Source organism: Peromyscus eremicus, chromosome 1 (genome assembly GCF_949786415.1).
Source record: "Peromyscus eremicus chromosome 1, PerEre_H2_v1, whole genome shotgun sequence".
Taxonomy (NCBI): Eukaryota; Metazoa; Chordata; class Mammalia; order Rodentia; family Cricetidae; genus Peromyscus; species Peromyscus eremicus.
This window is the reverse complement of record NC_081416.1, coordinates 71671159-71697714: the sequence shown is the minus strand read 5'-3', so window position 1 is coordinate 71697714 and position 26556 is coordinate 71671159. Positions and strand designations below refer to the sequence as shown.

General features: G+C 49.4%; 1 protein-coding gene across 1 annotated transcript in view; it reads left to right on the top strand.

The window, feature by feature from the left end:
• Positions 1–1985: 1985 nt before the first annotated feature.
• Htra1 (HtrA serine peptidase 1) overlaps positions 1986–26556 on the top strand; it is a 50797-nt gene continuing 26226 nt past the window's right edge. The window contains exon 1 of the mRNA XM_059265608.1: positions 1986–2566. Coding sequence (XP_059121591.1) covers positions 2095–2566 — 472 coding nt within the window. The 5' untranslated portion in view covers positions 1986–2094. The remainder of the gene's footprint in view (positions 2567–26556) is intronic.

Genomic DNA, 26556 nt, shown 5'->3' with positions numbered 1-26556 from the left:
AAGGCTCTGGAAGCCCTGGGTTGGTGGATGGGGGAAGCCTGATGTGGAATGAGAGGCAGGTGGGGAAGGAGGTGACTGGGAAGGAGCTCAGAGGTTCTTCAGCTCAGCAAGCCGAGGGGGAGCTGTAGCACACGTGTGTGTGTGTGTGTGTGTGTGTGTGTGTGTGTGTGTGTGTGTGTGCTTGAGCACAGGTCACAGCACAAATGTGGAAATCAGAGGACAACTTTCTTTTTTTTAATAGTTTTTTTGAGACAGGATTTCTCTGTGTAATAGCCTTGGCTGTCCTGGAACTCACTTTGTAGACCAGGCCGGCATCAAACTCAGAGATCCGCCTGCCTCTGCCTCCTGAGTGCTGGGATTAAAGGTGTGTGGCACCACCGCTGGGCTTCAGAGGACAGCTTTTAGTAATCATTTCTCACCTTCCACCACATGGGTCCCAAGGATTGAAGTCAGACCGTCATGCCTGGTGGCAAGCACCTTTACGATGAGCAGCCTCGCTGGCCCCACACTGTACTTTGACTCAGTGGGGTAAGGTGGGACTAGCAGGCACATACAAGATCGGAAGGTTTCTGGCTTCCTTTTTCTGAACTCGTGGCATGATTGATTCCCTGAGGGAATCATTTAGCCTTTCAAGTCTTCAATCTTACCTGAAAAATAGGGGGTTGGACAAAGAGGAGTTTCGTTATTTATCATCACATCTTTCCTTTTATGTCATCAGCCTGCTGGGATGGAACAAAGTTTGCTGATCGGCTGTCTTTATGATGTAGGGTCTCGTAGGGTCTAAGGATTCCAGCTGGGACACCAAAGTATTTCTCATGGGAGGCGCCTTTCTGCTGCCCCTTGGTGGGAGGGACCCTCTGGGACCTGGTCGCAGTTGAGACTTAATATGGGGGGCGGGGGACATGCTTTGAGCGGAGTTGCATTTGGGTTTTATTTTTTAAAAGTATTCTTACTGGAAAAGGAATTGTGCACAAGAGAACAACCCAGATGTAGATTAGAGCTTTATCAGCCGAATCAGTGACTCCTCCTTTCCCCAAGGTCAACAGCACTCCACCCACCAGTCTTGGGGTGTGTTGGAGGGGGGTAAGGGGGTAATTGAGGTGGGACGTGCCCAAACCGCTTAATTCTCTGGGCTTCCAATACAAGATTTATGTGTTCATTGTTGGCCAATAAGCGCCAGGCACAGAGACCCCCTTCCAGGGTCACAGTTGCTCTTCCAAATGATTCTTAGACTCATCTCTATCCCAAGAAAGTCACTGAGATCCTCACATGAGAGCTTAAAGACGAGTATTTTGTTTGAGATAGGGACCTGGTTGATTTGCCCAAGTGTTGGGATTGCAGGCGGGGGCTGGGCGCTTCCGTGTGGTAAAGACACATTCTCTAACAACTCAGGATGAACAACAACAACAAAACAAACCATACAAAGCCGGGCTGCCGCTGCACGCTCCCGGCAAGCCTTCCAGCTACCAACCCCGGTACCCACGCGTGCGCTGGCACGCACACTACCACAAACAACTTTAAAAAAAGAAACGTCAGGAAGGTTTATGCTATCAATTGCCTCCGCTTTTTGCTTTTCTCACTTAAAACTAGGTCTGGGCGCTGGGTTTCTGCCAGCCCCGCCGCCGACGCTGCCTTCCCACGGTGGGGTCAGATTCACGGCCACAGTCCCCCATGCTGGGCACTGGTCCATTCCAGCTGTGGCAAGGGGTCTATGTGACCGCCCTCCGCGCTGGACGACCTGCGGGAACTTCCCCAGGCGATCACACGAGGCTGGGCAGGTTTCTTTCTGTTGAGTATTTATTACTTTGGTTTTAAGGCCATCAATCTCTGAAGAAAAAGAAGCCTAGATTGGGAAACTGAGCCTGGCCCGAGGGCGGAGTCGCGCGCTGCCCCGCCTCGTCCCCGCGGGCGGTCCCCGATCGGCCCCCCTCCTAGGAGCGGTGCCCGTCCCCCTGGCGCCTCGTCACCGCCGCTAGGCCAATGGGCTGGGCCGCACGGCCGCGCGCACTCACACCCGCTGTCCCTAAGACCCCGACACGCCGTCCCCAGCGCGGTTCTTCGGCTCTGGTCCAGCCCGCAGCCGTCGGAGTCGCCATGCAGTCCCCAAGCACCGCGCTCTTCTCTTTACTGCTGCTGCTGCTGGCGGCGCCCTCCTTGGCGCTGCCGTCCAGGACCGGCCGCTCGGCCTCGGCTGCCAGCGTCTGCCCGGAGCGTTGCGATCCCACACGCTGCGCCCCACCGCCCACGGACTGTGAGGGCGGCCGCGTCCGGGACGCGTGCGGCTGCTGCGAGGTGTGCGGCGGGATTGAGGGTGCAGCATGCGGCCTGCAGGAGGGTCCCTGCGGCGAGGGGCTGCAGTGCGTGGTGCCCTTCGGGGTGCCCGCCTCGGCCACAGTACGACGGCGCGCTCAGGCCGGCGTGTGCGTGTGTGCCAGCAGCGAGCCGGTGTGCGGCAGCGACGCCAAGACCTACACCAACTTGTGCCAGCTGCGCGCCGCCAGCCGCCGCTCGGAGAAGCTTCGCCAGCCGCCGGTCATCGTCCTGCATCGCGGCGCCTGCGGCCAAGGTATCCGCCCCACCCTGCGCTGCACTCCTGGGTGGCTTCTCACCCTCGCCCTCCCAACCCGGCCTGTCCGGGCCAAGGGACGGCAAAGAACTGTGTGGTGTTCTGAGTATCCAGTTAGTGGGGGAGAGGGACAGGACTCGGGGTGGCTGTGTTTCATGGGCTCCCTTGGACCCAGTTTCTGCGCCCAGCATCGGGTCGTTCAGCGCAACGCCAAGCAGGTGCTTTGCACGCTTTGGTCCTCTCCTGGGTGACCCCGCAGGCGGTTGGGTAGAGCCGCATAACACCTGGATCTTGGCATGTTGATACACGTAGCTTTGGGACCACAAGAACTCTTGTCTGTCGCCTTCCCTTCCTTCTCCCTCTCTGCTGCTGCTTCCTTTCATCTTGGAATTAGCCAGGCAGTATTTTTCTCGTAGATCCCCTTAGTGAAAAACTTTCACTCTGGAGAGATGGGAAGAGGGAACAGCGCTGCCCAAGCCAGCCCGCACTTCCCTCCCCTGGTCTCCCAAGCAAAAACCGGCTTAGAACCCCACCCCGACCTTCTTGCTTCCATTGATTTGAGTTAACTTTACAGAAAACAAAGCCTCACAACTCGTTCTTTGGTTCTTTTGAATGAGGTCAGCCAGGTAGTGGACCACAAAATTTGCCGAGGTAGAGGTAGAGAGAGGCCCGCTAGGGATGATGAAAAATGTCCCCCCACCCCCTCCTTATGTGACCTTTCTGTACCAACAAGAGCTGGAGTGGCAGGGAGGTGGTTGGTGATGGGGTGAAGGAGGTTGGGGAAGTGCCCAGCTTCCTGCCGGACCTTCCAGAGAAATGCTTTGGTTAAATGCAGAGATACACTGTGGAAAAACAGTTAAGTTCAGACTGGCCACTCCAGCGGTGTGGGGACCAGCCAGCTGGGCTGGGTAGTATGCACTTGGCTTCAGTTATAGGGCTCCTGCCCAAACCTAGCACCTCCTCCCTCTGGGCATGTGGTGGGGAGGATAGGAAAGCACAGGACAGAGGGATTGATCTAGATTTTTCTTTATAGGAATATGGTCCCGTATGACCACTTGGGAGTTGGCAAAATTTAACTCACATAGAGTGGTTGGTGTAGGAAGAGGTGGACGCTTGTTTATATTCTTACCACCAGAGCACAGGGCTGGACTTCAGCCCCAGGAACTCAGCCTCATAAGAGAGAGGAAAGTTTTTCCAGAGAGGACTGATCCAGAAGGCTTCCTAACCTGCCCGGTGAGGAGGCATACCCACTAAGCCCCAGCCCGTGTGGCAGGTGAGTTACCTTTGGGCTGTATTTGATCTCACAGCCCCTAGAGGAGGAAGTTTGTGTCATCATTCTTGTCTTACACAAAGCGGAACTGAGGCTGAATAATTTGATCAAGGTCACTCAGCTGAAATTGGAACCCAGGCAGCCTCATTCAGATCAGACCAGAGCTTGACCCCAAGGCTGTAGGCAAGAGGCTTCCAAGGGACTGGAACGGCCATCTCACTCTGGGGAGAAGTGGGGAACAGTGCGGCTGAGGAGTGGACACTTCTTTGAAGTGGAGGATAGATTGGTGTTGCAGGAGACAACTAGAGATGCTCAGCAGTAATCCGGAGTAGTGGCTCAGTTCCCTGGGGAGGCAGGTGTGTCAGACAAGCGGATGTTCTTGAATAGTCGTCTATTTTTTTTTTTTTTTTTTTTCAAGACAGAGTTTCTCTGTGTAGCTTTGGTGCCTGTCCTGGAACTCTGTAGACCAGACTGGCCTCAAACTCACAGAGATGCGCGGGAATAAAGGCTAGCACCACCACTGCCTGACTTGAATAGTTCTTGAGTAGGTGATGCTTGGAGGAGGGTTGTTCTAGTACTGACCTAGAGGAGGAGTGTAGGAGGTAGGGAGTCTGGGTTCCTTCTTCAAGAACCTGAGTGTGTGGCGGTGATGTTAAAAAAGCACGTTTTGGTGAAAAACCCATCAGTTGTTACTGTTTGTAGCTTCACCTCGTGCCCCCCCCCCCCCCCCCCCCCCCCCCCCCCGAGTTACTAACACCATGTGAAGCTGAGTCAGTTAAGGCCTGGAGTTCACAGAGACCAAATACTTGGCTGGTTGAGTTGTCCCGAGGAGACAGGTCCCTCATTAGCCCAGGCCAGGGAAGAATGAGTGTGGTGGCTTTGGAAGGGAGTGTAGAGATGGAGGTCAGCCATCCTTCCTACTTTTTTAAATACTTGTTGCTCTGTATTACGTCTGACATAATATGTCTGCCTACCTGGTACTTAGGCACTGATAGTTATGTGGGTGGATGGATAGAGAGCTAGGAGATGCTTGGCACACACAGCTGACTCCATAGCTTTGCTTTGCCTTTAATTCCCAGCTGTGTCCTGAGGTACCTCCGGGACCAGACTCTGGGAGCCAGCTACCTTCATTCAGCCGGATCCTGGCTCCAGCTTTCAGCAGCTGGTGCCCAGAGCAGCTAGCTCATTTGATGTCACAACTGAATAAGGAGAATTGGCTGCCTGCTCCAGTGTGAACGGTAGATGGGAGTGCTGTTGTAGCTGGGTGGACATAGAGGCCTTTTTGGAGAAGTCCCACTGAGTAGAAGATGAGGGGAAGCACTGTGAGAACATGAGGTCAGAGAGGTTCTGTGAAGCAGGATCCAGGAGGAAAGCTCAGGAGCCAGGTGGGGATGTGGTGGGAGGAGATGTCCCAGGCATTGCTTTGGGAGTCCTGGTAGCCCTTTGGATGGAGAAAATGCCATCATGCCGAATGAAACTCTTGTTTTTAAGTCAATTAATGAAAACATCAGAGAACATCTCTTGCTTTGGAAATAGAGACAAATTATCAGTGCTGCTGCGTTTGGCTGAGAGGTACACAAGTATACAGAGGACAAGGGTCTGTTATTATGGACCAGGAATGTGCAAAAAGAAAGTGAGAATAAATAAATGGGTGTGCTGGTTCACGCCCGTGATTCCAGCAAGAGTTCCAAGGGTTCGAGGCCAGTTTGGGGCGACAGACCCTGTGTCAAATAAAAAAAGTTTTGATCACTATAGGGTAGCAGAACAGGGTGCTGTATAATTCATACTTCTGTACCAGGCGTCTATTTACCAAGCCTTTGGTCCTCCCAACACTGTCTGTGTTGTCGTTCCCCTGGTACAGCTGACCATCACACAGCAGCACATTGAGCCCATGCATGGATCCGGAGTCCATTCATAACCACCACTCTGTGCTGTGGACAGAGCGACGGAGATTATAAACCAGATCCAGCTAAGTAGCAGCTCATAGCTGAAATAAACCATGCTCCTGGTGGCCATGGCTGTGGGATAATGAGGGATGGATCTCTCCTTCTGTGGGCACAGGAGTCAGGGCAAGGTTGCCTTCAGTTACTGGCCGAGGAGGAGCACGGTGTTAGAGCGGTTGTAGTAAAGATGTGTCTCCAGCCAGAGTCCCAGACTGTAAACCGTTCTTGGGCAAGAAAGGGACATTCCAAAAGACCAACCACAGTGTGAGGTGCTGCAGAGGTCTGCTAAAGAGCCAGGAAGAGACTCCCCAGATAGGAGAAACCTAGTCCATCCATTCCTCCTGTTGTACCCTTCAGGAAAGTCCAAACATCCAAGACATCCCAAAGGGACAAGCCTAGAGCTTTCCAAACCTCAGGTGGGGGCCGAGAAGGCCTGGAAGGGGAAAGCTACAGCTTTTCAGAAGCTCTTACTCCTGGCTCACCCCAGAGCCTCTCTGAAGGCAGAGGCCGCAGAACAGAATTCTTGGAGGCATAAACTATTTGTAAAACTGACTTTATTTAGGTGGCTCTCTTATGTGAGCCTTGAGCAGATTGTCACCGTGAGTTTTAGTGCCTGGCCTTGCTGGACCGCAGAGATACAAGAAGTAGCCCAAAGTCCCTGCCTGAGGGAGCTCACAGTGAACACAGTGGGGATAAAGACAGTCATTCATTACTGGAGCTTGTTTCCTTTTGTCTAGTGAAGTTCACGAGAATCATTTCTGTCTGCTATTGGCAATTGGAGGTACCTCTTGTCACTTAAAAAATATGCATACAGTGTGGGGACTAGGCTCCACCTTAGGGCAGGGTTGGTAGAAAGAGTGTGTGGGATTCTGTCACCTGAAACTGTCTTCCTAGCCTTTATACAGCTTTTCTCCTGGGCTTTCCTTATTGCCCGATGGATGGTTTGCTAAAGTGTTAAATTAGTAAGGCTTGATAAAATTAGTAAGTTAACAGGATCAAAAGCCAGGCATTTGGTTTACTTTATCCCATCCCAGGGAGCAATAAATAGATTGCCTTGGAACTTAAAACCATGATTGGTCCGGGATGGCGGGGCTGTGAGCTATCTGGCCAGATGCCTCAGCACGGCGGGCCCAGTTCTGAGTTGGTTTGGAGCTGGGTGATGCTGGACAAATTTCGTGCCTTGGATTCAGACATCAGACTTTCCATGAGCTTACGTTTCTCACGAACAAATAGCTCTGGCCCTGCGTGCTGTGAGGGAGTGGTCACGCTTGGCAGTGATTTGAGGAAGCCTTGAGTACCGACCCCTGGCTCTGGCCTGTGTGGGTCCAGACTGACCAGTACCAGCCCCTTCAGGACCACAGCAATGAAGGGCCTGGATCCACGGCTTCTGAGATCCCTGTGAACTAGAATGGCTTACAGGTCTTATAAGGAAACTGGTCTATGAAGAGATTGTGGTCCTGTATCTATTTCAAAGGTTTGGATGCTCTAAGAGATGCGTTTTGCTGTCCCTTATATTATGATGGAAAAAGCCAAGGTTGGCGCTGAATGGATGCCCCCATCCTGTGCTTAGTACCTTCATGTCAGCTTTCTGCCAGCTCATGAATATTTCCGGGAGACAATGGGAGTTCCATGCCCACTCCCCAGAACCAATGCCAGAGAGTCTGGTAATTCTTTGTTCTTTTTCCGTGACTTTGAGCCCTGCCTCTTAGTCCTTAAGGTTGAGATCCCCACTGAGCTACTTCTTTTGCTTTTCCACTTTCTCTGCCATTAGAAAAGAAAAATGCTTCCAACAGAGAAACCGAGAGGGTAGTAGACATTCTGAATACTTTCCCTTAAAGGTTCTCAGAAACAGCTGGAAAGTTGGTGTGATTCGGCCCTGTTAAATGATGGGTGTCTAGAACCACAGGGGAACGTTAGTCAAGACAGCGTGCTTCAGAAACAGACATAAGCGGTAATGATGAGGGATGTGTATGGTGCTGGGGGGTTGCAGAATTCAGCTGTCAGAGTCAGTGATGTAAATTCTAAATTCATCCAGTGCGTTTACTGAACAACTACTGTGTATGCAGAAGTATACAAAATAAAGGGAACGAGAGGTCAGATCGACTGGCCTTTCCTATGGAGCAGCTTTTACGATGCCTGACTGTGGGCTCGGTTTCTTTCTGAACTTCTCTTTCTGGATGTGGGACGGGTGTCCTCACCAGTAAAACCATAATGGAAATAAGATTGTTTGCCCACACCTCTTGGAGCTATCAGCATGGAAGGACATTGTTTCATGAAGCGTTTGGCATCATCTGGTGCCCTTCTAGATAGAACTCCATCCTGTCAGCTGTAATGACAACCATTGACGTCATCGTCAAAGCTCCAATGAGGGAGTCATCTCAGAGGTAAAGTCTAGAATGTCTTTGGCCCATGGTGCTGCGAGCCACAGAAATATGAAGCAGGAATTCAGCTGACTATAGCAAAGGCTAATACTTGGAAGAAGCAGGGCTCTTCCAGAGGAAAAAGCCAAGCCTTAGGGAGTCTTGGTGACATTAGCCGATACCTGCAATGATTTTCTTGTGCCCTATGGCAGCTTTCCCAATTGATTCTTTCCCTAAGAACTTCTAAACAGTGTAGATTGATTATTCCTTGGGCATATACAACTAAGGTATTTGGATACAGTCATGCAGGCAAGGCTTCCTGCTTCCAGGCTTTCTGCTTCTTCTTTTTAGCATTAGAATTCAGATGTCTGCCTTCTGCAATTATCTCCTTTAGCAAGCACACAGAGCCAGGGCCAGCTCTGGGCAAAAGCATCCAAGGACAAATGGCAGACAGAATAAGCTCCCCAGACCACCTGCTAGGTAAATATCCATACGGAGACACCGCCTAGGCCAGGCTTCTTGTGCAAATTAAGCTCAGATTCCCCTTTCTCTCACAGCCCAAGTGGCACCCTTACTTAGAACAAAAGGGTTTTTACATACCAGGTGCATCAAGCTATGAGGCAGGCTTCCCATCTACCCAGCAGACTTACCCTGCCCGACCAGAAATCGGCAGGGCCTGAGTATGGACACGGGTCACTGGGTGGGGGTGGGGTGGGGTGGGGTGGGGTGGGGAGGTGGGAACGGGATGGAGAGAACTTAGAACTATGAGAGGACAGGAGGAGAAGGGACAGAGAGGAACTAAGTATGAGAATAGAATTGAAACTGTGTAGATAGAATTTTGTCTCAGAAGAATAAAGTGAATGGACCTAAAAGCTTCGTGTAATGAGATTCATTTGCTATCCCTCAGATTAGTAACCCCCACCACTCATGGGAGAAATCTCCTCAGGGCAGGCTCCTGAGGGGAATTTGATACCATGGGACACTTTGGGTTGGTGAGTGGGTGGGTTATGAAGGATGCACAGAAAAGGGGTGATGGAAGCATGTGTCATGAGGCTGACATGGAGTTTACTAGATTGGAAAGGTTCTCTGGGCTGAGGGAGTCAAGTGCCAATTTCCCATACCCTCTGATGGTTCCAGTCATTACCTAATCGTTGATCTTCTGAAAAGTATGCAGCTTCCTTTGAATTAAGAGCTGCATGTGTGGGAAACCTGAGATGGAGTATCTCCCTGAACCTGGAGCTCATAGACTCAGCTAGACTGCCTGGCCAGCGAGCCCCCCGGACCCTCCCCAGTGCTGGGATGACAGAGGTGTGCCACTGTGTCTGGCTTTGTCACCTGGGTGCAGGGGATGGAACTGGACCTCATGCTTGTGCTTCAGTTTACTGACCTGGGCATTTCCCCAGCCCTTAGGACATTGTCTTTACATACATTGTCTCATCTGCCCTTCATGGAGCTGGTGACATGCAGGACATGACAGTTGATCGACCCTCTAGGTCCTTTTTGGATCTGGCCTGGTTTTGTTTTTATGTTCTGGAAATCCTCATAGGGAAAAATGTGTCATGCCTTAAGAAAAGAGGGGGAAAAAATAACCCAAACAGTTTGGGAGTTTACAAATGCCCTATTATTTTGATTGCTAGGACAGTTTGTTGACTTAGCATATTTCATAAATGGTCCTGTACAGCATTGCTTGGCAGCAACTGCTCCCTAGCCACGGGACAGTCACATCTGTGCACTGAATTCTCTGGGGGCTGGTGTCGTGGTTGGAATTTCTGATAACTCCCAAATTTGAATAAGCCATGTCTTCATGAGTCAGAGCCTTGTGCAATATTCCAGACCTCAGGAACGTCTTCTCCCCTAGTTGTGCAATAAGCTCTCTAGATGCTATGCTGCGTGTGCAGTGAGCCGTGTTTGTCTCCGCGTGGATGAGATGTAGAATTCCCTTCCACACAGTCTTGGGCAAGACGCTACCTGCTCATCCAGCACTGTGGCACCTCACGCCCTGTGACCGGAGATGAGTTCTCTCTCTGGTGCTGGTACTCAAAGGGAGAGTCATCACTCTGTGTGGGCAGATGGACGCACAGCGCTGCTCTTGGGGGTTGCCTCAGTAGATGGCTGCCCACAGATGTGGGAGAGGGAGGGCTCATCCAAATCCGGCAGTTACAGCTGCTGCTTTCACACACACACACAGTGAGCCACCTGGAAGTGGAACATGATATTCTTGGGCCAGGATGGGGGAAATGTCACCAAACCACGGTGACCTAAAAAGTGACCACTATTGTTCTAATTGTGTAGCAGATCTTGTCTTCTTGTTCCTTCATGGACACCCAGGAAGACAGTGGCCTTAAACCCTGCCACCTAGCTGAGGAAACAGAAGAGGCTCCAAGAGATTTCATTCACCCAGGGCCACCCAGGAAGGAGGAGAGAGTCTGGATTTGAACTTGGCTCCGCTTCACTACCAAACTGTTTGGGGGACTTCCTTGACTCAAGTGTGTTGTTTAAGAGCATGCTGATTAATCTTCAAATATTTGGAGCCTTTTCCAGCCTCTTCCCTTTTATGACTTTCTGGTTTAGTTCCATTGTGGTCTGAGAACATGCTTTGTGATTTCTGTTCTCTTGAGTTCATTAGAGTGTATTTTCTGGCCTTGAATGTGGTCAGCCTTGGTAACTGCTCCACATGGGCTCGAAGAGCATGTGTTCAGCTGGTGTTGGCTGGAATCTTCCAGATAGATCTTCCAGCTATTAGTTAGATGGAGCGTGTTGGCAGTGATGTTCAGGTCAACCGGACACTGATGTTGTACCTCTGCTGGCTGGCAGGGTCTGAAAGTGGGATGGATGCTGAAGAGCCCTCAGCTGTGGTCTCTATTCTGGGACTCCGTTCTAGAAAACTGGATCTCCTGAGGCCCCGCCTCCACCCCTGGATGAGTTACTGACTCTGTGTGTTCTGTTTCCTGATGTGTCGCACAAGGACAAAGATACTGCCTGGGGGACATCAGCAGGATATTGTGAGGTCAGATAAAGTAATGAGATAGTGAAAGGGCTTTGTCAACCAGGAATACAAATGGGTGATAGATATCTGGGCTGCTAGTCAGCAGTTTCAGACTCTTCCAGATCTCCTGCTAGGAAAAAAAGGAAACAAACAAACAACAAACAAACAAAAAACCCACCAAGACCAAGGCAGAAAAGATGAAAAAGTAAGGTGCATACTTACTGGGTCTCTTCTGGCCATGGTCATTGTCAGGAAGTACCCGAGACTGGGTACTTTACAAAGAAGATAGGTTTATTCTGTTCACTTTTCCAGAGGTTCAGGCATATGCTTGACTCTGGTAGAGGCACCTTGGTGGGGGCACCATAATGGTGGGAGTGTGAACTAGAGAGATCATGAGACAACATGGAAGTCAGAGAGAGACCAACAGAGGCCAGGCTTGTTCTGCCATAACAACTCTCTTGTAGGAACTAACCAGGAACCCAGGAGAACTGCCTTAACTCCACCTAAGGGCCAATCACCCAGACCCCCAGTCATCCAGTTGTCCTGCCTCGTAAAGGTCCCACACTACCTCCTCACAGCAACGCCCAGGGGACATGTTCAAGCCACAGCCGCTCATCATTGCCAGCATGGGGATCTGCTGTGCTTTCTACTACACATCTCTAGCCACACCAGCTCCTCATTTTTACATTTCCTTGGCTCTTGTGGACCAAGACACTGCCTTGTGGAGATACCAGAGGCTGGCCAAAGCCACCAGCTGATTGTAGGGAAGACAGTCTCCCAGAGCATGCAGCCTGGAGCTGAAAGGTGCTACAGACCCTATAGTCCAGTTCTTCACTTCAGAGATGGGGAAACTGAGGCACCTAAAGGGAACTAGATTCTCACAAGTTGTGCTATTAGACTTGCTAGGGTCAGAGCCTGGGCCCTGGCAGCCCTAATGACCTAGCTTCTGCTGCATGCCCTCAGTAGGTCAAAAAAGTCACAATTAATAGTGAAACGCAGAAGTAAGCTATTCAATATGGCCACATTGGGAAGAGAGACAAAACAGTCCAGTGACCCTTCCTAAGCTTATGTCTGACATGAGGTCAGATTTAAATAGAGGGCAAGAGGTAGACAGCTCAGGCAGTCCAGGTCACGGTGTGGTCCCACCCATTACTCACCCATCACTGTCTCAGCTCCAGTCTCTCTTGCAGGATGCTCTGACATGTCAGAATTGTGCGAAATTTCTTTGCTGAAGACAGGTTCCTCCTCTGTCTGGCACCAGGCTTCTCCGTACCCCATCTTCGAGCATGAGATGCCTGGGGAAATTCTAACTCCTTGGGGACCATCCTTTCAATAGTCTGATAGCCAAAGGTAGGGACACAAGAGTCTCTTTAGAATATCGTCATATCTGGGGCAGGAGAGATGGCTCAGTAGTGTGAACTGCTCTTGCTGAGGACCCAAGTTGGGTTGTCATTATGCTGGGTGACTCACAACTGCCTGTAACTCCAGTCTGGGTAATCCAACACCCTCTTCTGGCCTTCACATGCACAAACCCGTACATACACACGTAATTAAAAATGAAAATAAAATCTTAAAAAAAATGTCTTCATCTGTCGGAACAGTTATTGTAACCATTGTGTATCTATGAGCTTGTTGGTGGGGGCTGATGCTATGAACCTGTCTCAGCCCTCTCCTTCCTCTGGAGCACTTGGGGGAGGCTGGGGTCCACATGAGGCATATCCCCTGAGGTCTGAGAAACAGTGGGTGTTTTCACTTAGTCTCACTTTTCAAAATGTCACTGAAGAGATTTTTTTCCCCCTCTCCTTAAAGAGAGACTACAAAGCAACCCGTGTGGTAACTGGTTTCTCCCCTGAAGCATTTTGAGGCCCTTGAATGCTAATTACAGTGCACTTGCCTCAGGGAAAAAGCTGCGTGAATATCCTAGTGAATGAATCAGGGCTGAGCTGCCTCAGTGTCTTAACCTGTGGTTTGAGCTTCTTCAGGATGAGCCTGCTTTCCCCTCCGCGGACAGACTTGTGCCTTTGCTGCGTATTGTTTAGCCATGGTCTGGCACCTTGGTGGGGGCACCATAATGGTGGGAGTGTGAACTAGAGAGATCATGAGACAACATGGAAGTCAGAGAGAGACCAACAGAGGCCAGGCTTGTTCTGCCATAACAACTCTCTTGTAGGAACTAACCAGGAACCCAGGAGAACTGCCTTAACTCCACCTAAGGGCCATCTAGACGTCTGATGATGATCCATTGCACTCTATCAGCTTTTGAAAATCAGAAGCATAAACACATCAAAATACACAAGGAAAGAGATTCGTGTTCCTGCATTCACCAGGGAACACAAGCTTGACCCCCTCCTCCCCTCACGGGGCAATGGTTGTTTTCACTTCTAGGATGGGCACTTTATGTTCTTGGGTGTTTTCCTGCCTTGAATTCTTTTAGGATACACGGTAACAAATACGGTAGCTGGAGAGGAGGGATCCGTGTGCTGTAGCCCATGGTGTTTATTGTTAAACTTTCTCCAAAGGGTTGCTATAGTATTTTGTCACCAATGATGGAATTTCTTTTTACTTCTTCTTTTTTAATGTGTATTGTGGGAGAGTATGAATGTGTTTGGGGGTGCATGTTTGTGTACCCATTTGTGGTGATCCAGAATACGGAGGTCAACCTCTGGTGTCCTTCCTAGGTGCCGTCTACCTTGTTTTTGTGAGACTTGGGTCTCATTGGCCTGGAGCTTGCCATGTAGGCTCGATTGGCTGGTCAGTGAGCCCCTGGGGTCCACTTATTTGAGCCTCCCAGGACAGGGATTACAAGCACCCACCACCAGGGTTCTTGTGGATTCTGGGGCTTGAACTCAGGTCCTTACTGCTTGTGTGGCAAGCACTTTACTGACTGAGATATTGTCCCAGCCCAGCTATGGAATGTCAGCCTCTCAAGTCACGGAAAGTCAACAAGAAATTCCCTCAAAGGAAATCTTCATGATAAATGGCAGACGTTGGTTCAGAGTCAGCTGTACTGCTCAGTGGGCAGGTTTTCCTGTTGCCAGTCGGGTGCCTTCAAGTTCATCTCCTGTAAGGGGAAGCAGTGTCTGGGGTGGAATGAGCACTTCAGAAATTTGGGTTGATCTGGGATAGGTGAGTCGCGATCACAGACCATCTAGGCTGAAAGGGCTTGGGACTGTCACAGCAGTCAGTCATCCGGCTCATCACTTGTGGTTTTGGTGAGGAGCCTGGAACAAGTGAGGGGTACAAAGGTCCAAGGGCATTAGCCCAGTATATGACAGAGAATGCAAGTCCCCAGATACCTAGCTCTGGGCTTACTACATGGAACCTTCCAGATGCCAGCTCTTTCCAGGATATGGATTAAGGCCAGACTGACTGTTCTGTTTTGAAAATCGAAGAATGTGTTTATTCAAATGTTTTGGACATATGTAGGAGTGTAATGTGAGCCACATAAATTCAGTTTTCTAGTTTGAGAGTTCTATTAAAAAAATAAAAATAGGACATTATTTTCATTTTAATGGCAACATTTTCAAGACATAATTCACATACACAGTTTTATATGTCCTTAGAGCTGTGGACTTTTCACCCCTAGTTCCAGGACTGTTGGTGTGTTGTATGTAACAAGGGTCGGTTGAAGAAAGAAGTCACACTTTTAAGGCCTATGTGGCAGCAGGAAGGTCCAGCCTCTTCTGATGGGCTGCACTCCGAACAGCCGTCCAAAGGTGTATTTATTAATAGTTACACAAAGTTGTTTTTTGGGTAAAGTATTTCTTCACACCAAGGTCCCTAATCTAATCTAGATGTCTCTCTAAAGGAAGCATCACAGGCCCTTATGACTACTCCTTTATGGTGTGTCGTTTGCAATACACAATAACCCAAGAGCCTCAGAGGTGTGCTAGGGTCATCTTGTGACCAAAGTCATGGGATGGCTGCAACACCTCTTCAGTAAAACAATTCTACAAATCACAGAAAACAATCACTGTTTTCTACAAAGATTCTTTCCTGTTTACCACAATGATTCTTCAAGGTCAAAGTACTTATAGAAAACAGCTATTCATCCTAATGTCTACCACAGATACAGCGACCCTGCTAAATTCCTACAACACAGAGCGTTCTCATCAGCTCTAAAATAAGCACAACAGTCATTAGCAGTCACCCCAGACTTCCCTTTGCCTGGCTCTAGTCAGCTGTAGCAGCCTACTTCCTGTCTCTGGGAATTCCCTTTCTTGAGATATTTCCTATAAGTGGTCCCTATAACATGGTCCGCTGGGACTGACCTCTGACAGTTGGCATCATGTAATCATTTTGTGACGAAAAAAAAAAAAAATCTTCCCATTGTGTGATTATGGGAAGCCATCTCTCCCTGCTGGGGACGCATAAATCCCAGCCCTGAAAATCTAAACTGTTCAGGCAGTATTAATGTATTCGTGGTTTTTTGGGAGGAGACTGGTAACTGAACCATAGGAAGCCAGAATTATAAGGTTGAGAATCCAACGTTGAAAAGATCAGGAAATGTACCTTTCAGATTTATTAGGTCATAAACTTTCTTTGTAGCTGTAGAAAGGACGGCAGAAATGGTCTAGCTGCTTCCCTCATCTGACAGACAAGTTAACTGAGGCCTAGAAAGAGGAAGTGCCTTGTTTCTGGACCCAGGCCCCCTTTCCACTTCTTGCTTGAGACATTTCCTTTCTGGTGTATGGTTCAGGTTTATAAGCCTCCCTTGCTGTTCGGCTTCTCCATGGGAACAGCAGCTCATTGGCAAGTGGGCATTGGTGCATCTCGGGCCTCTTCTTGGAGGCAGGACTTTTCCCATCTCTTGGCTCTAGCCCCAGCTCTCCGGCCTCTAGACCCCCTGGGCCCCACCTCCCAGCCCTGCCCTAGAGGTTGGAGTTTCAGGAACTGAACAGCCAGGCAGCCCCAGACAAAACAACCAGAGGAATCATAGCAGGAAGACAGCTGAGTCAAGACAAGGGTGAAGGTCAGGACTGGAGCCAGATGCTTATCAGGGGAAAGTGGATGGAGGTGGTGTGGGCTGACCTGTCTGTCAGCTGCCTCCCTGCAGTTAATAATAGACACATGCTCTCCATTCAGAGACGTCTAAAAAAGACAATCAACCCCAAGCATTCACCACGGGCATGCGAACAAGGTTCCCATCATTTTCTTATTTCTTACCCTTGAGACTAAAAGTAATTTTTCAATGAAAGTGTCATTCAATGTCGATACATGCTTCTGTAAAAGGCACCTTTTCCCAGGAAAGCCAAAGCTACAAAACTAGGTCGAGCTTGTGAGTCACAGCACAATTAGGGGCTGCAGGCCAGCTGGCCGGGTGCCCCCAGTTGGGTCCTGATGTGGTCAGTTGGGGGAGATAGCCTCAGGCTTGTTTGGGTGACCCGGCCCCCTTTACTTCACCTGCTCTGTCTGGACACCGGGCACTGCAGCCTCATCCTGGCCCCTGCAAGCAGTATCTTGCACCATCCCAGCCATCACAGCCTGAGGTCTGGCATAGGGCAAGCTTTTCCCACGTGGAGCCGTCTGGGAGACTGTACCGGAAAGAGGGGCTGCCAATGCTTGGAAGTGCCAGTGTGGGCTGGAAATCAAGGCCAGGCTCCCTGGCTCCACCTCCCCTTCCTTCTTTATTCATTAGGAGGAAAGAAAGAGGTCACAGGAAACTCTCAGGAATTTTATGCAAAAGACAGGGGCAGAGCCCACCTTTTTTGGGGGGGCGCAGATAAGGTCTCATATATCCAGGTTGTCCTTGAATTTACTATCTATTTAAGGATGACCTTGAATTTTTGATCCTCCTGCTTCCACCTCCTGAGTGTTAGGATTACAGATCCTCTTCTATTGGGGATTGAACTCGGGGCTTTGTGTGTACTGGATGCTCTGCCCACTGAGCCACATCCCTAGTGCCCTCATCTCCAGTTTTTAATCATGAGAAATAACTGAACCAGGCGTGGTTGCACAAGTATGTCACCCTAGTATTCGGGAAGCAGAGGCAAGAGTATTGCCACAAATTCAGCCTGGACTACATAGTGAGACCTTGAGTGTCCTCCCCCCCTCCCCCCCCCCAAAAAAAGGAGAAAAAGAAGATGGCCTTGCCCTATGCCAGTGGACAAAATCCTCATTACATGAGCTTCACCCCTGGGACACCAAGGAGCGCGTCTCCCCTGTTTCCTTCTTGTGTCTATCTGCAGGCAGTACTGGATGATGATGGCGCAGGGTTTTGTTTTCAGGTTAATCTTAGACCTCCGCCGCGGTTGTCCCTGCTGCTGCTCAGCCTCTGCCCTTCCTGCGTCTTTTCTCCGCCCAGGCCCGCCTCTCTTGCCTGTAGCCCGTGTTCAACACCCCGGACTTTACAGTCACAGCCCCACTCAGAAAAGGGGTTCTGGTTTCCTGGAGTGTGTTTCTCTGCCTTCTCCCCTCAGTCCCAGCACTCACTGGAGCCCTGCTGACTGAGGCTGGCATTGGAATTTAACACAGTGGGGCATACAGAACACAGCCATCCAGACTGAGTTTGAGGCTTATGAACCTGGTGGGACGTCTTTGCTGTGATTACTGAGTTATACTTTTTCTTATTTTTCTTACCTCCAGGCACATCTGCTTACATCAGAAAGCCCCATCTCCAACTTGCTTTATACCCCATCAAGCCTACAGATTTCCCTGACCCTCAGAGAAAGCAGTCCGAGTTCACTGTCAGAGGAGGAGCCTGGCAAGTTTCCCTTGGGCCACGCCTCTTTCCTCGGAGCTTTCCAACCCTCCTCCCCACTCTGCTCATCTGGACTTTTGCCTTTGGCCTCTCAGGCCATTCTCCAATTCAGCAAGAACTCTCACAAAGGGAGCTTTTCTTGGGGACAAATCGTCTGTTCCCCTCCATGATTGTCCTGCATACTCCTCCCCATCTGTTCCCCTTCCTGATTTTGCAGCACACACCACCCCCCACCAGCTGCTGGTTCTGGTTCTGTCTCAACATGCTACTCATACCTGCCTTGGGTCTCAGTTGCCTGTATTTCTACCCTGACAAGGAAGGTCACAAGGTGTGGACTCAGTGTGCTGTGTGAGGATGTCAAGGTGTGGACTCACAGTGTGTTGCGTAAGGATGTTCCGGGCACTTTCTTCTTCCTTCAGTGACTGGCTGGTTCCGGCAATTGATGTTGCTGATTTCACCCTGCAGGTTGCTCCTTCTTGCTGCCCCATGTGTCTCATTCAGTGCACGTCCCCCCAGCAGAGAAGTGTGTTGAGCAGTCAGGTGTTTGCCAGGCAAGCCTGAAGACCTGAGCTGACTCTCAGCACCCATGTAAACGAGCCAGGTGGGGTGTCACACGTGTAATTCCAGCACTGGAGAGGTGGAGACAGGATAAGCTGGCCAACCGAGCAAAATTGGCAAGCCCCAGGTCCCAGTGAGAGACCTCATCTCAAAACAAACCAACAGCCGGGCGGTGGTGGCGGCGCGCGCCTTTAATCCCAGCACTGGGGAGGCAGAGGCAGGTGGATCTCTGTGAGTTCGAGGCCAGCCTGGTCTACAGAGTGAGATCCAGGACAGGCTCCAAAGCTACACAGAGAAACCCTGTCTCAAAAAACCAACCAACCAACCAACCAGGTGATGGATGTTCTGAAGGATGACCTCCGTGGCTTACCTCTAGCCCTCGTGCACACATTTCCATGTGCGTGTGCAGACTCACAGAGTGGGGGGCGGGGTGAGCAGGCAGTGCAGGTATGAGGGCTGCGGCTTGAGGTGGGAGTGCTGGGGGCTTGGCTGAAGTTGCACTCCAGCCCCCAGCTGCCCTCTTCTGCCCTGGAGTCCAGCACAGATGCTACCCTGTGATTGGTGCAGGTGGGAACACTTGCAATGGGTCCCTGGAGTCGGGGGAGCTTTTCTCCTGGGCCTATGTTGACTTAGTAGCTAGCTCTTTGTAGTTACTTGTCATTAGGTCATGCTTCAGACTGACCCAAATATGAAATACAACACAGGCCTCTGGGGCAGCCCGAGGTTGAAGAAGAGGACATGCCTGGTGTGTACCCACGTGGCTGTAGGTTCTCAGCAGGGTGATCTGATCGTCTGTATTTAAGATCTGCTGGCATTTGAAGGCTGCAGCCCCAGAGGCTGGACCTCCCATGGTGACTGTTGACTGTTGGGAAGGTGATGGTGACAGCTGAGGAGTGCGTCCTACCCCTTCACACACTGGACCTTTCCCAAAGATCACTCCCGGTTTCCTCCACACCCGCAGGGGGCTTGCTGTGTGTGTCTGCGTTATTTCTAATGGCTTTGCCAGTGCGAGAATGCTTACTTGTGTCTGTGGGAGCCCGGGGAAGTTTTTTTTCTAGACTCCTGGGCAGGACTTCAGGCTCACAGCAGCCAGAGTTGCAGGAGGCTCCTAGATAATGGCTTCTGGACCTCAGGCGGTCAAGGGATCAGGGTGGTCAAGGCCCTTCCAGTGTGAATGGACACACATTCCTCACTGGCCTCTCCAACTTCTGTCCAAGGCATTCTAGTGCCTTGAAATGACTTGTGTTACTTGGCCAGGCCTACATGGCTGAAGGAAGCCAATCTGAACTTGAAATGCCAGAGAGGAAGACATGTTGTCCCTTCATGGGCTTGCCCAGGCCCTTTCATCCCCTTGGCCTCCTGCTGAGCAGGCCCTGGCGTGACCCTCGTGTGTTTTTCCTCTTTCTTCACACCTCTCCTTTCCTTGAGTCTTGGTTTCTGTCGTAAATGACCCACACTTTTATTTGAAGTCTTTCAGATATGAATTCAGGTATGACTGCCTGTGTTAGTATTGGAGTTGAAGAAATTGGGGGGAGGGGATTGATTTTAAGAGCTAGTAAGTTCCACCCAGCGGAACTCTCTTACTGTGAAGTAGAGGAGCCCCAGCCTGAGGAGGGGGTCTGCCTGTGGTTCTATGGCTTGCCTCTGTCTATGGGCACTTCCTGACATTGCAGATCACCAAGGACAAGGAAGGCCCTTCGTCTCCCAGCAGATGTGAGCCCCTGTAGATGGTCAGTGGGCTCCCTTGGCTCCACAGAGTGAGCCTAGACCTCTAGAAACCCTAGCATGGCTTTAAAAGTCAGAAGAACATCAAATGCTGGCAGACTGACACCTTTGGGCATGGACCCATCTAGTCACACAGGGTGCCGTAGCTACAGTCAGAAGGGTCCCACCTGTTTTAATGCTCTGCAGTCGCTGCCTTGAGATTCTCAGTCTTTTGAACAAAAGCTTCATTTTCATTTTGCCCTGGGCCCTGCAGATGATGTAGCCAGTGTTGAATGTAGGACAGGGCATTAAAATGCCAAGGATTTGATCAATCTGTACTTGCAACTGATTTGAATTTGGGGAACAGGCCGTTCCCTGGGAATAAAGGAGGATTCATTTCTTTTCCCTCGAATACACTGTGTTCTGTTTCCCAAATTAGCTGTGCGTATCAACTCTGCAGAGAAATTAGGTGGCGGGATTGTTCTTGCTGGAAGTGAAGGTTGGGCTGCTGGATTTGCACCCTGGCCCGGATCTTCCAGTTCAGAAGTGTGAATTGGCTTCCCACAGTGGTGTGTGCTGGAAGAGGTTGAAAGAGCTGGGGCTAGGGATGGAGGCTACGAAGGTAGAATGCAGAGATCAATGGGGAGCCTCTGTGCATGGCTCAGTCTCCTGCTTTGCTTCTCTCCAGCTCTGAGGCTTTTTGGGGGGAGGTGGGGAGCAGGTGCTGGGTTTCCTGTAGCACAGGCTGGCCTGGAACTTGATAGGTATCAAGGATGACCTTAGATTTCTGATCCTCCTGTCCTCGTCTTCTGAGTATCGGGATTGCAGGTGTGGTTCCACCATGCCTGGATTGCTGCGTGGTACTGGGAACACAAGCCATGGCTTCCTGCATACTAGGCGAACACTCTTATCAGTTGAACGACATCCTTAATTCAGTTCTGGGGCTTTGAGCAACACACTTTCCTTCTGTATAGATTCAGGCATAAGAGCCACCCTGCAGGCTTTGAAGAAAAACTAGAGGAAACATCTGTGTCTAGCATTGTACTTAAGCCCATAGTCTTATTGGCTAGTATTGCCTAGTATTTTACTGCCAATATTGAAGGCTGGGTGGGATTTGACTAGCTGTAGGGAAGAATAAAGTATTCCAGGCAGGAAGCACAATGGGTGTGAGTACAGAGGGCTGGAGTGGAGCCCCGTGTTTGGGGGACTGAGAGGGAGGAGACTAACATTCTTAGAAGATCCGGAAACACAGGCAGAGCCCCTTGGAGCTGTTGTAAGGCACTGGCCCCTAGTGTTGGCAAAGCAAGAGCTAGCTGATGATGATAGCGGAGACCTTGGCTTGGGCAGTAGTGCTTCTCTGTGCAGTATGTCACTCTGGGTAGCTGCTGTGTGACAGAAGGATAGAGCCTGTGACATCTTTGTTAGGTTTTTGTCACTGTGACAAAATTCTTGCTGCGAAACTCGAGGGAGGAGAGTGGTTTTTGTTCTGTGTCATTTTTTTAGATGAGATCTTAGGAATCTCAAGCTGGCATTGAACTCAGTATTGTAGCCAAGGATGACTTTGAGTTTCTGGTCCTCTGTCCTGCCTGGAATGCTACCAGCAACTGCACCCGGTAACCTAGGGCTTCCTTCATGGTAGGCAAGCAGTCTGCTGACCGAGTTACACCCCCAGTGCCAAGGGAGGAAAGATTTGTGGTGAACTGGCTCCGTTTCAGTGGGCTTGTGAGACACTTGCAGGAAGGGGATGCGGGGAGAGAGGAGGCGGGGAGGAGGATGAGTGGGAGAGGACAAGGGAAGATCTGGAGACCTGAAGATGCACCCCAGTGGTCTTCTTTCAGCCAGGCCCCATCTCCTACTATCCCCCAATGATGTCACCACATGATTACTTCATCAGTGGGTCAGCCCATTGGTGAAGTCAAAGTCTTTCAGTGATTGGATCCATCACCAGTTGGAGACCAAACAAACCTTCCTTCAGCATATGAGCCTTGAGGGGGACACTTCATGTGCAACCCATAATACTCAAGCAGCTGCAGCAGATGAACTGTTTTACCTCTACACACTTTCCACATGTTAGTGCTTTGCAGTAGCCCTTGCACTGGGGGCTGCCAGGGCCCCTTGTCCATGGGGCCCTGTTTGGGAGATTTCATTGTGTCTTCTCTGCTCTGCGTCTTTCACACCGGGTGTAGGGATTCAGTGGTATTGGAAGTTCCCAAACTTTCCTGGCTTGTGACAGTCTCAGTGTATCTGAACTGTGTGTTCCTCTCCTTCCTAGAAGACAGTATGTCACAGTAAATTTTTTATTTATGGCATTCCCAGGCCAAAATTATACCAAAGAGTTCCATTTGTCGAGCATGATATCCAAACAACTTATTAGTAGTCATTAGGGAAAAAACAATTACCTTTCATTTCACAGTCACCACTGTTTCCCATGAAGGGGATATATGTCCCTCTTGATGACTCTTCAGGTATCCACTTAGAGGAACCAGAGTTAGCTGAGGGAGTCTCACTGGGGGATTGCTAATCAGATGGCTCTGTGGGGCGTCTTCTTGATTGCTAATTGGTAGAGGAGGGCCCAGCCCACTACGGGCAGCACCATTCCTAGGCAAGGGGTCCTGGACTGTGTAAGGAAGCTAGCTAGGGAAGCCAGGTGGGAGCGAGGGAGAGCATGCCAGGAAGCAGTCATTCCTCCACGGTTTCCTCATGAGTTCCTGCCCTGATTTCCCTGGATGGTGGATTGTAACTGTAAGACGAAAGAACCCATTTTCTCCTCAGGTTCCTTTTGGTTGTGGTATTTATAACAACAACAACAACAACAACTGGAAAGCAAATGAGACTAGTGGCCCTTGATCTTCCCGGTATCAGAGTCCGTACTGCTTCCACAGTTTCCAGTGCTGAGTCATTTCTCTGTGCTCTGTTCCTTTCATCAAAGCAACTGCCGGTGGCCTCACCTTGTGGGGATAGGGAATCATCCCGGGAATGTGGTGACACACAGTTTTGAAACTGAACAAACCCTGAACTCGTTTACAAGATGTCCACTAGATACTGCTGTCACCAGGAAGGAGGAGTATCCCATAGATTTGCCGTGTGCTCTGGGGCGCCTTGTAACAGATAGTGAGAATCATGGCGTTGAGCTCATCATGACCTTCTTCTCTATGAGTCCATTCTCATCTCTGCATGCCATTCCTGCCTCAGAGGTGAAGGAAACACAGATTTTCATGTACCTAAACCACATACCTCCTGTATGTGTATTGTTTTGAGAGCTACTCAAAAGAAACAAAAGCAAAAAAGTCCGTCTGTGATTTTTTTTTTCATTTTTACTGTAACCAGTTTTTGTAAACATGATCATATGAGCATGTATGATGTCAGATAGTTAGCTTTGTGTTTGTGTGTCTTCAGGCTTCTCATCCATGGATTCAGTGGGCCACACAATGGCTCTCTCTCTGGGTATCAGTCAGCTATCGTCAATTTATTTACCTTTTTTTTTTTTTTCCCTCGAGACAGGGTTTCCCTGTGTAGCTTTGCACCTTTCCTGGATCTCACTTGGTAGCCCAGGCTGGCCTCGAACTCACAGAGATCCGCCTGGCTCTGCCTCCCAAGTGCTGGGATTAAAGGCGTGCGCCACCACCGCCCGGCTATTTACCTTTTTTTATTTACAGACGTAGCCAAGTGGGCCAGGGGCTGCTGAGGATGAACAGGAGCTTGAAGTCCTCAACATCCAGCTTCCAGTCTAGCATGGTTAGGGTTAGAATGGACTGTGTGACTCTGCCCTCCCTCTTCAGGCAGTGCTGAGGATGGAACTGAAAGCCTCTGGTGGCTAGCCCTGCCTTCTACTCACTGAGCCACATTACCATGGTGATGTCATCATCATCTGTCACTTATCTGTCTGCCATCTATCATGTATATGTTCCCTCCTACTGTGTGTGTGTGTGTTTATATATATATATATTTTTTTTCTTGTATGCATATACTATATATAGTTAACGCAAATATCTCTATATATTTAATTTTCTTACATGCACAGAAGAAACTTTTATCTGTACTGACCATGTGTAGGCTTCCACCTTGTGAAAATTCCTTAAACAGTAGGATAGTGACCATTTACATGACATTTACACCGTATTGGCTACGTTTAGATATCTAGAACCCACTTACCATGCGTGGGAGGATGTGTAAGTTGCATGAAACACACCACGCCCTTTACTTAAGGAACATAAGCATCTGCTGAGGCTCTTGGAACCCGTCCCCCATCAGGCTGAGGGTCAGTTTCTGAACTTGGGGTCCTGTTCTTTTCAGTAAACATTCTGTAATAGGTATGGAAGCTTCTCCAAACTGTGTGTTTCTCTCCTTCCTCATAGAAGGAAGTTGCTGAAAGTAGTTAATACTCCCCCCTCCCCCCAAAAGGAAACAAAAAGACAAACAAGACTGAAAAAGGCTAAGTTTGATGGAGCACACCTTTAATCCCAGCACTCCAGAGGTAGAGGCAGGCATAGTTCTGTGAGTTGGAGGCCAGCCTGGTCTACACAGTGAGTTCCAGGACAACCGGGCCTATGCTATGTACCTTGAGTCAAAAACATAAAGAAATAAATGAAAGTGGTTAATACACACTCTCCGTAAACCTCCAGAGATGATGGGTTTGACATTTATGAAGTGGTGTGCCTAATAGTTTATAAAGGAGAGAGACAGGTCATTTGCTTTCTTGGGATTGAATCCTGGCAGCCATGAGCTCATAAAGTTATAAGAAATTGTTGGCTTTACTTAATGGGCCATTTGTTGTGTTAAAATCAGTAATACTAAATATTTATTAGCTAAGTGGAAAGATTTATCTCTGTAAGTTGCTGTGACTCATCTTTCTGCTTGCTAATCCTGGTTATTTAGAATTTTCTGTTTAAAAATGAAGTCCTATTGTAAGTCATTCAGGTTTTCTGTCCTGAGGCTCACTATGTACGTTAGAGGCCTTTACTGCCGACACACATTTTAGAAGTAGGTTATCAGTTTCTACCAAGACTCCTGAGATTTTTCTATGGGAAGTGTGTTTTAATCTGTACATCCTCCTGGGGAGAATTGAAAATGTAGCAACTTTGAGTCTCCAAACAGCAAGTCTGGTATTTCTCTGCATTTATTTAGGTCTTATTTAATTTGTTTTGACACTCTTTTGGAGCATTCAATGAACAGTTCTTGGACAACCTTTGTTAAATATTTTCCCAAGGATTTTAATTCTTTTGATGTCGCTATGATATTTTAAAGTTTTTTTGTTGCGATTATTTATATACAAAAATCTAATGGATTTTGTATATTGATCTGTTTTCTTATGGCACTGAAACTCACTTATCCTGTTATTTTATTTTTATTTCCTTTCCAAACTCCATGCCTTTTATTTTCCTCTCTTGCTTCACTGTAGAGGCATCCCCCAGTCCCAGCTTTCTGCTCTGTATAGCCATGGAGCAGTTAGGAAGGGCCTGCCGCAGCCCCATAGACGTCCCTCCTTCTAACTTTTAGGCTAAGGGAACAGTGCAGAAAGAGTGTGGGTGTCCAGCACCTCAGGGTATGCTGGACTTGCTGCCTTCTAGTGGGTTGCTCCTTTGGGGTTGAATGCCCACCTGGATTGCAGTTTGGGCTAGAGCATGTATGACCCAACCGCTGGCCCTTTTCCACAAAGCTGTGTGAGCTGGGAAACAGGCACAGGCTATGATCACAGGTCACCCTTCAGACCAGTGCAGGAGTGGCCACTGTAACACTGTTGAGCTCTAGGACTCACTTGAGTTTGCATAGGTTGCACCTCTGTCTCCCTCCTATCCCTCTTCTTTGATTGATGTCCAAAGTGCTCACATCTGCCCAGAGCCTCCTGAACAGCCATTCTCTTCTTAAGCTATATTCTGTGGCTTCATCAAGCGCTTCCTGGGCAGGGGTCATGCATTCTCATTCTGTGAAGCAAACACTGAGCTCTGTGGGTTTGGTGGGTTTTTTTGTTTGTTTGTTTGTTTGTTTTGTTTTTTTGAGACAGGGTTTCTCTGTGTAGCTTTGGTGCCTGTCCTGGAACTCTCTCTATAGATCAGGCTGGCCTTGAACTCACAGAGCTCCACCTGCCTCTGCCTCCCGAGTGCTGGGATTAAAGGCATGTGCCACCACTGCCCAGCTGAGCTCTGTGTTCTTATCGTCACTTTTTTTTTTTTCCTGATAAGGGACTAAGCTTAGAGGAGTAGAGTATGGTGATGTGACTGAGGCCACGTAGTAGCGGGTGTGGTGCCCAGAGCCATCAATGACCATTAGAGTGCAGAGCTAGTGTTTGGCATTCTTCCCCTGATGAGGGGTCTAGATGCAGCGACCTCCAGCCCTCTGCATTCCCAGGGAGAGCAGGTTTTGGCAGAGCCAACCTGGCTTCACCTATAGGGGGTGTCTGTCTGGGTTGACCATTTCATTTCACAAGGAGGTTGGAGGACTGTGGTGGAGACCAGAGCAGAGAGAAACGGGG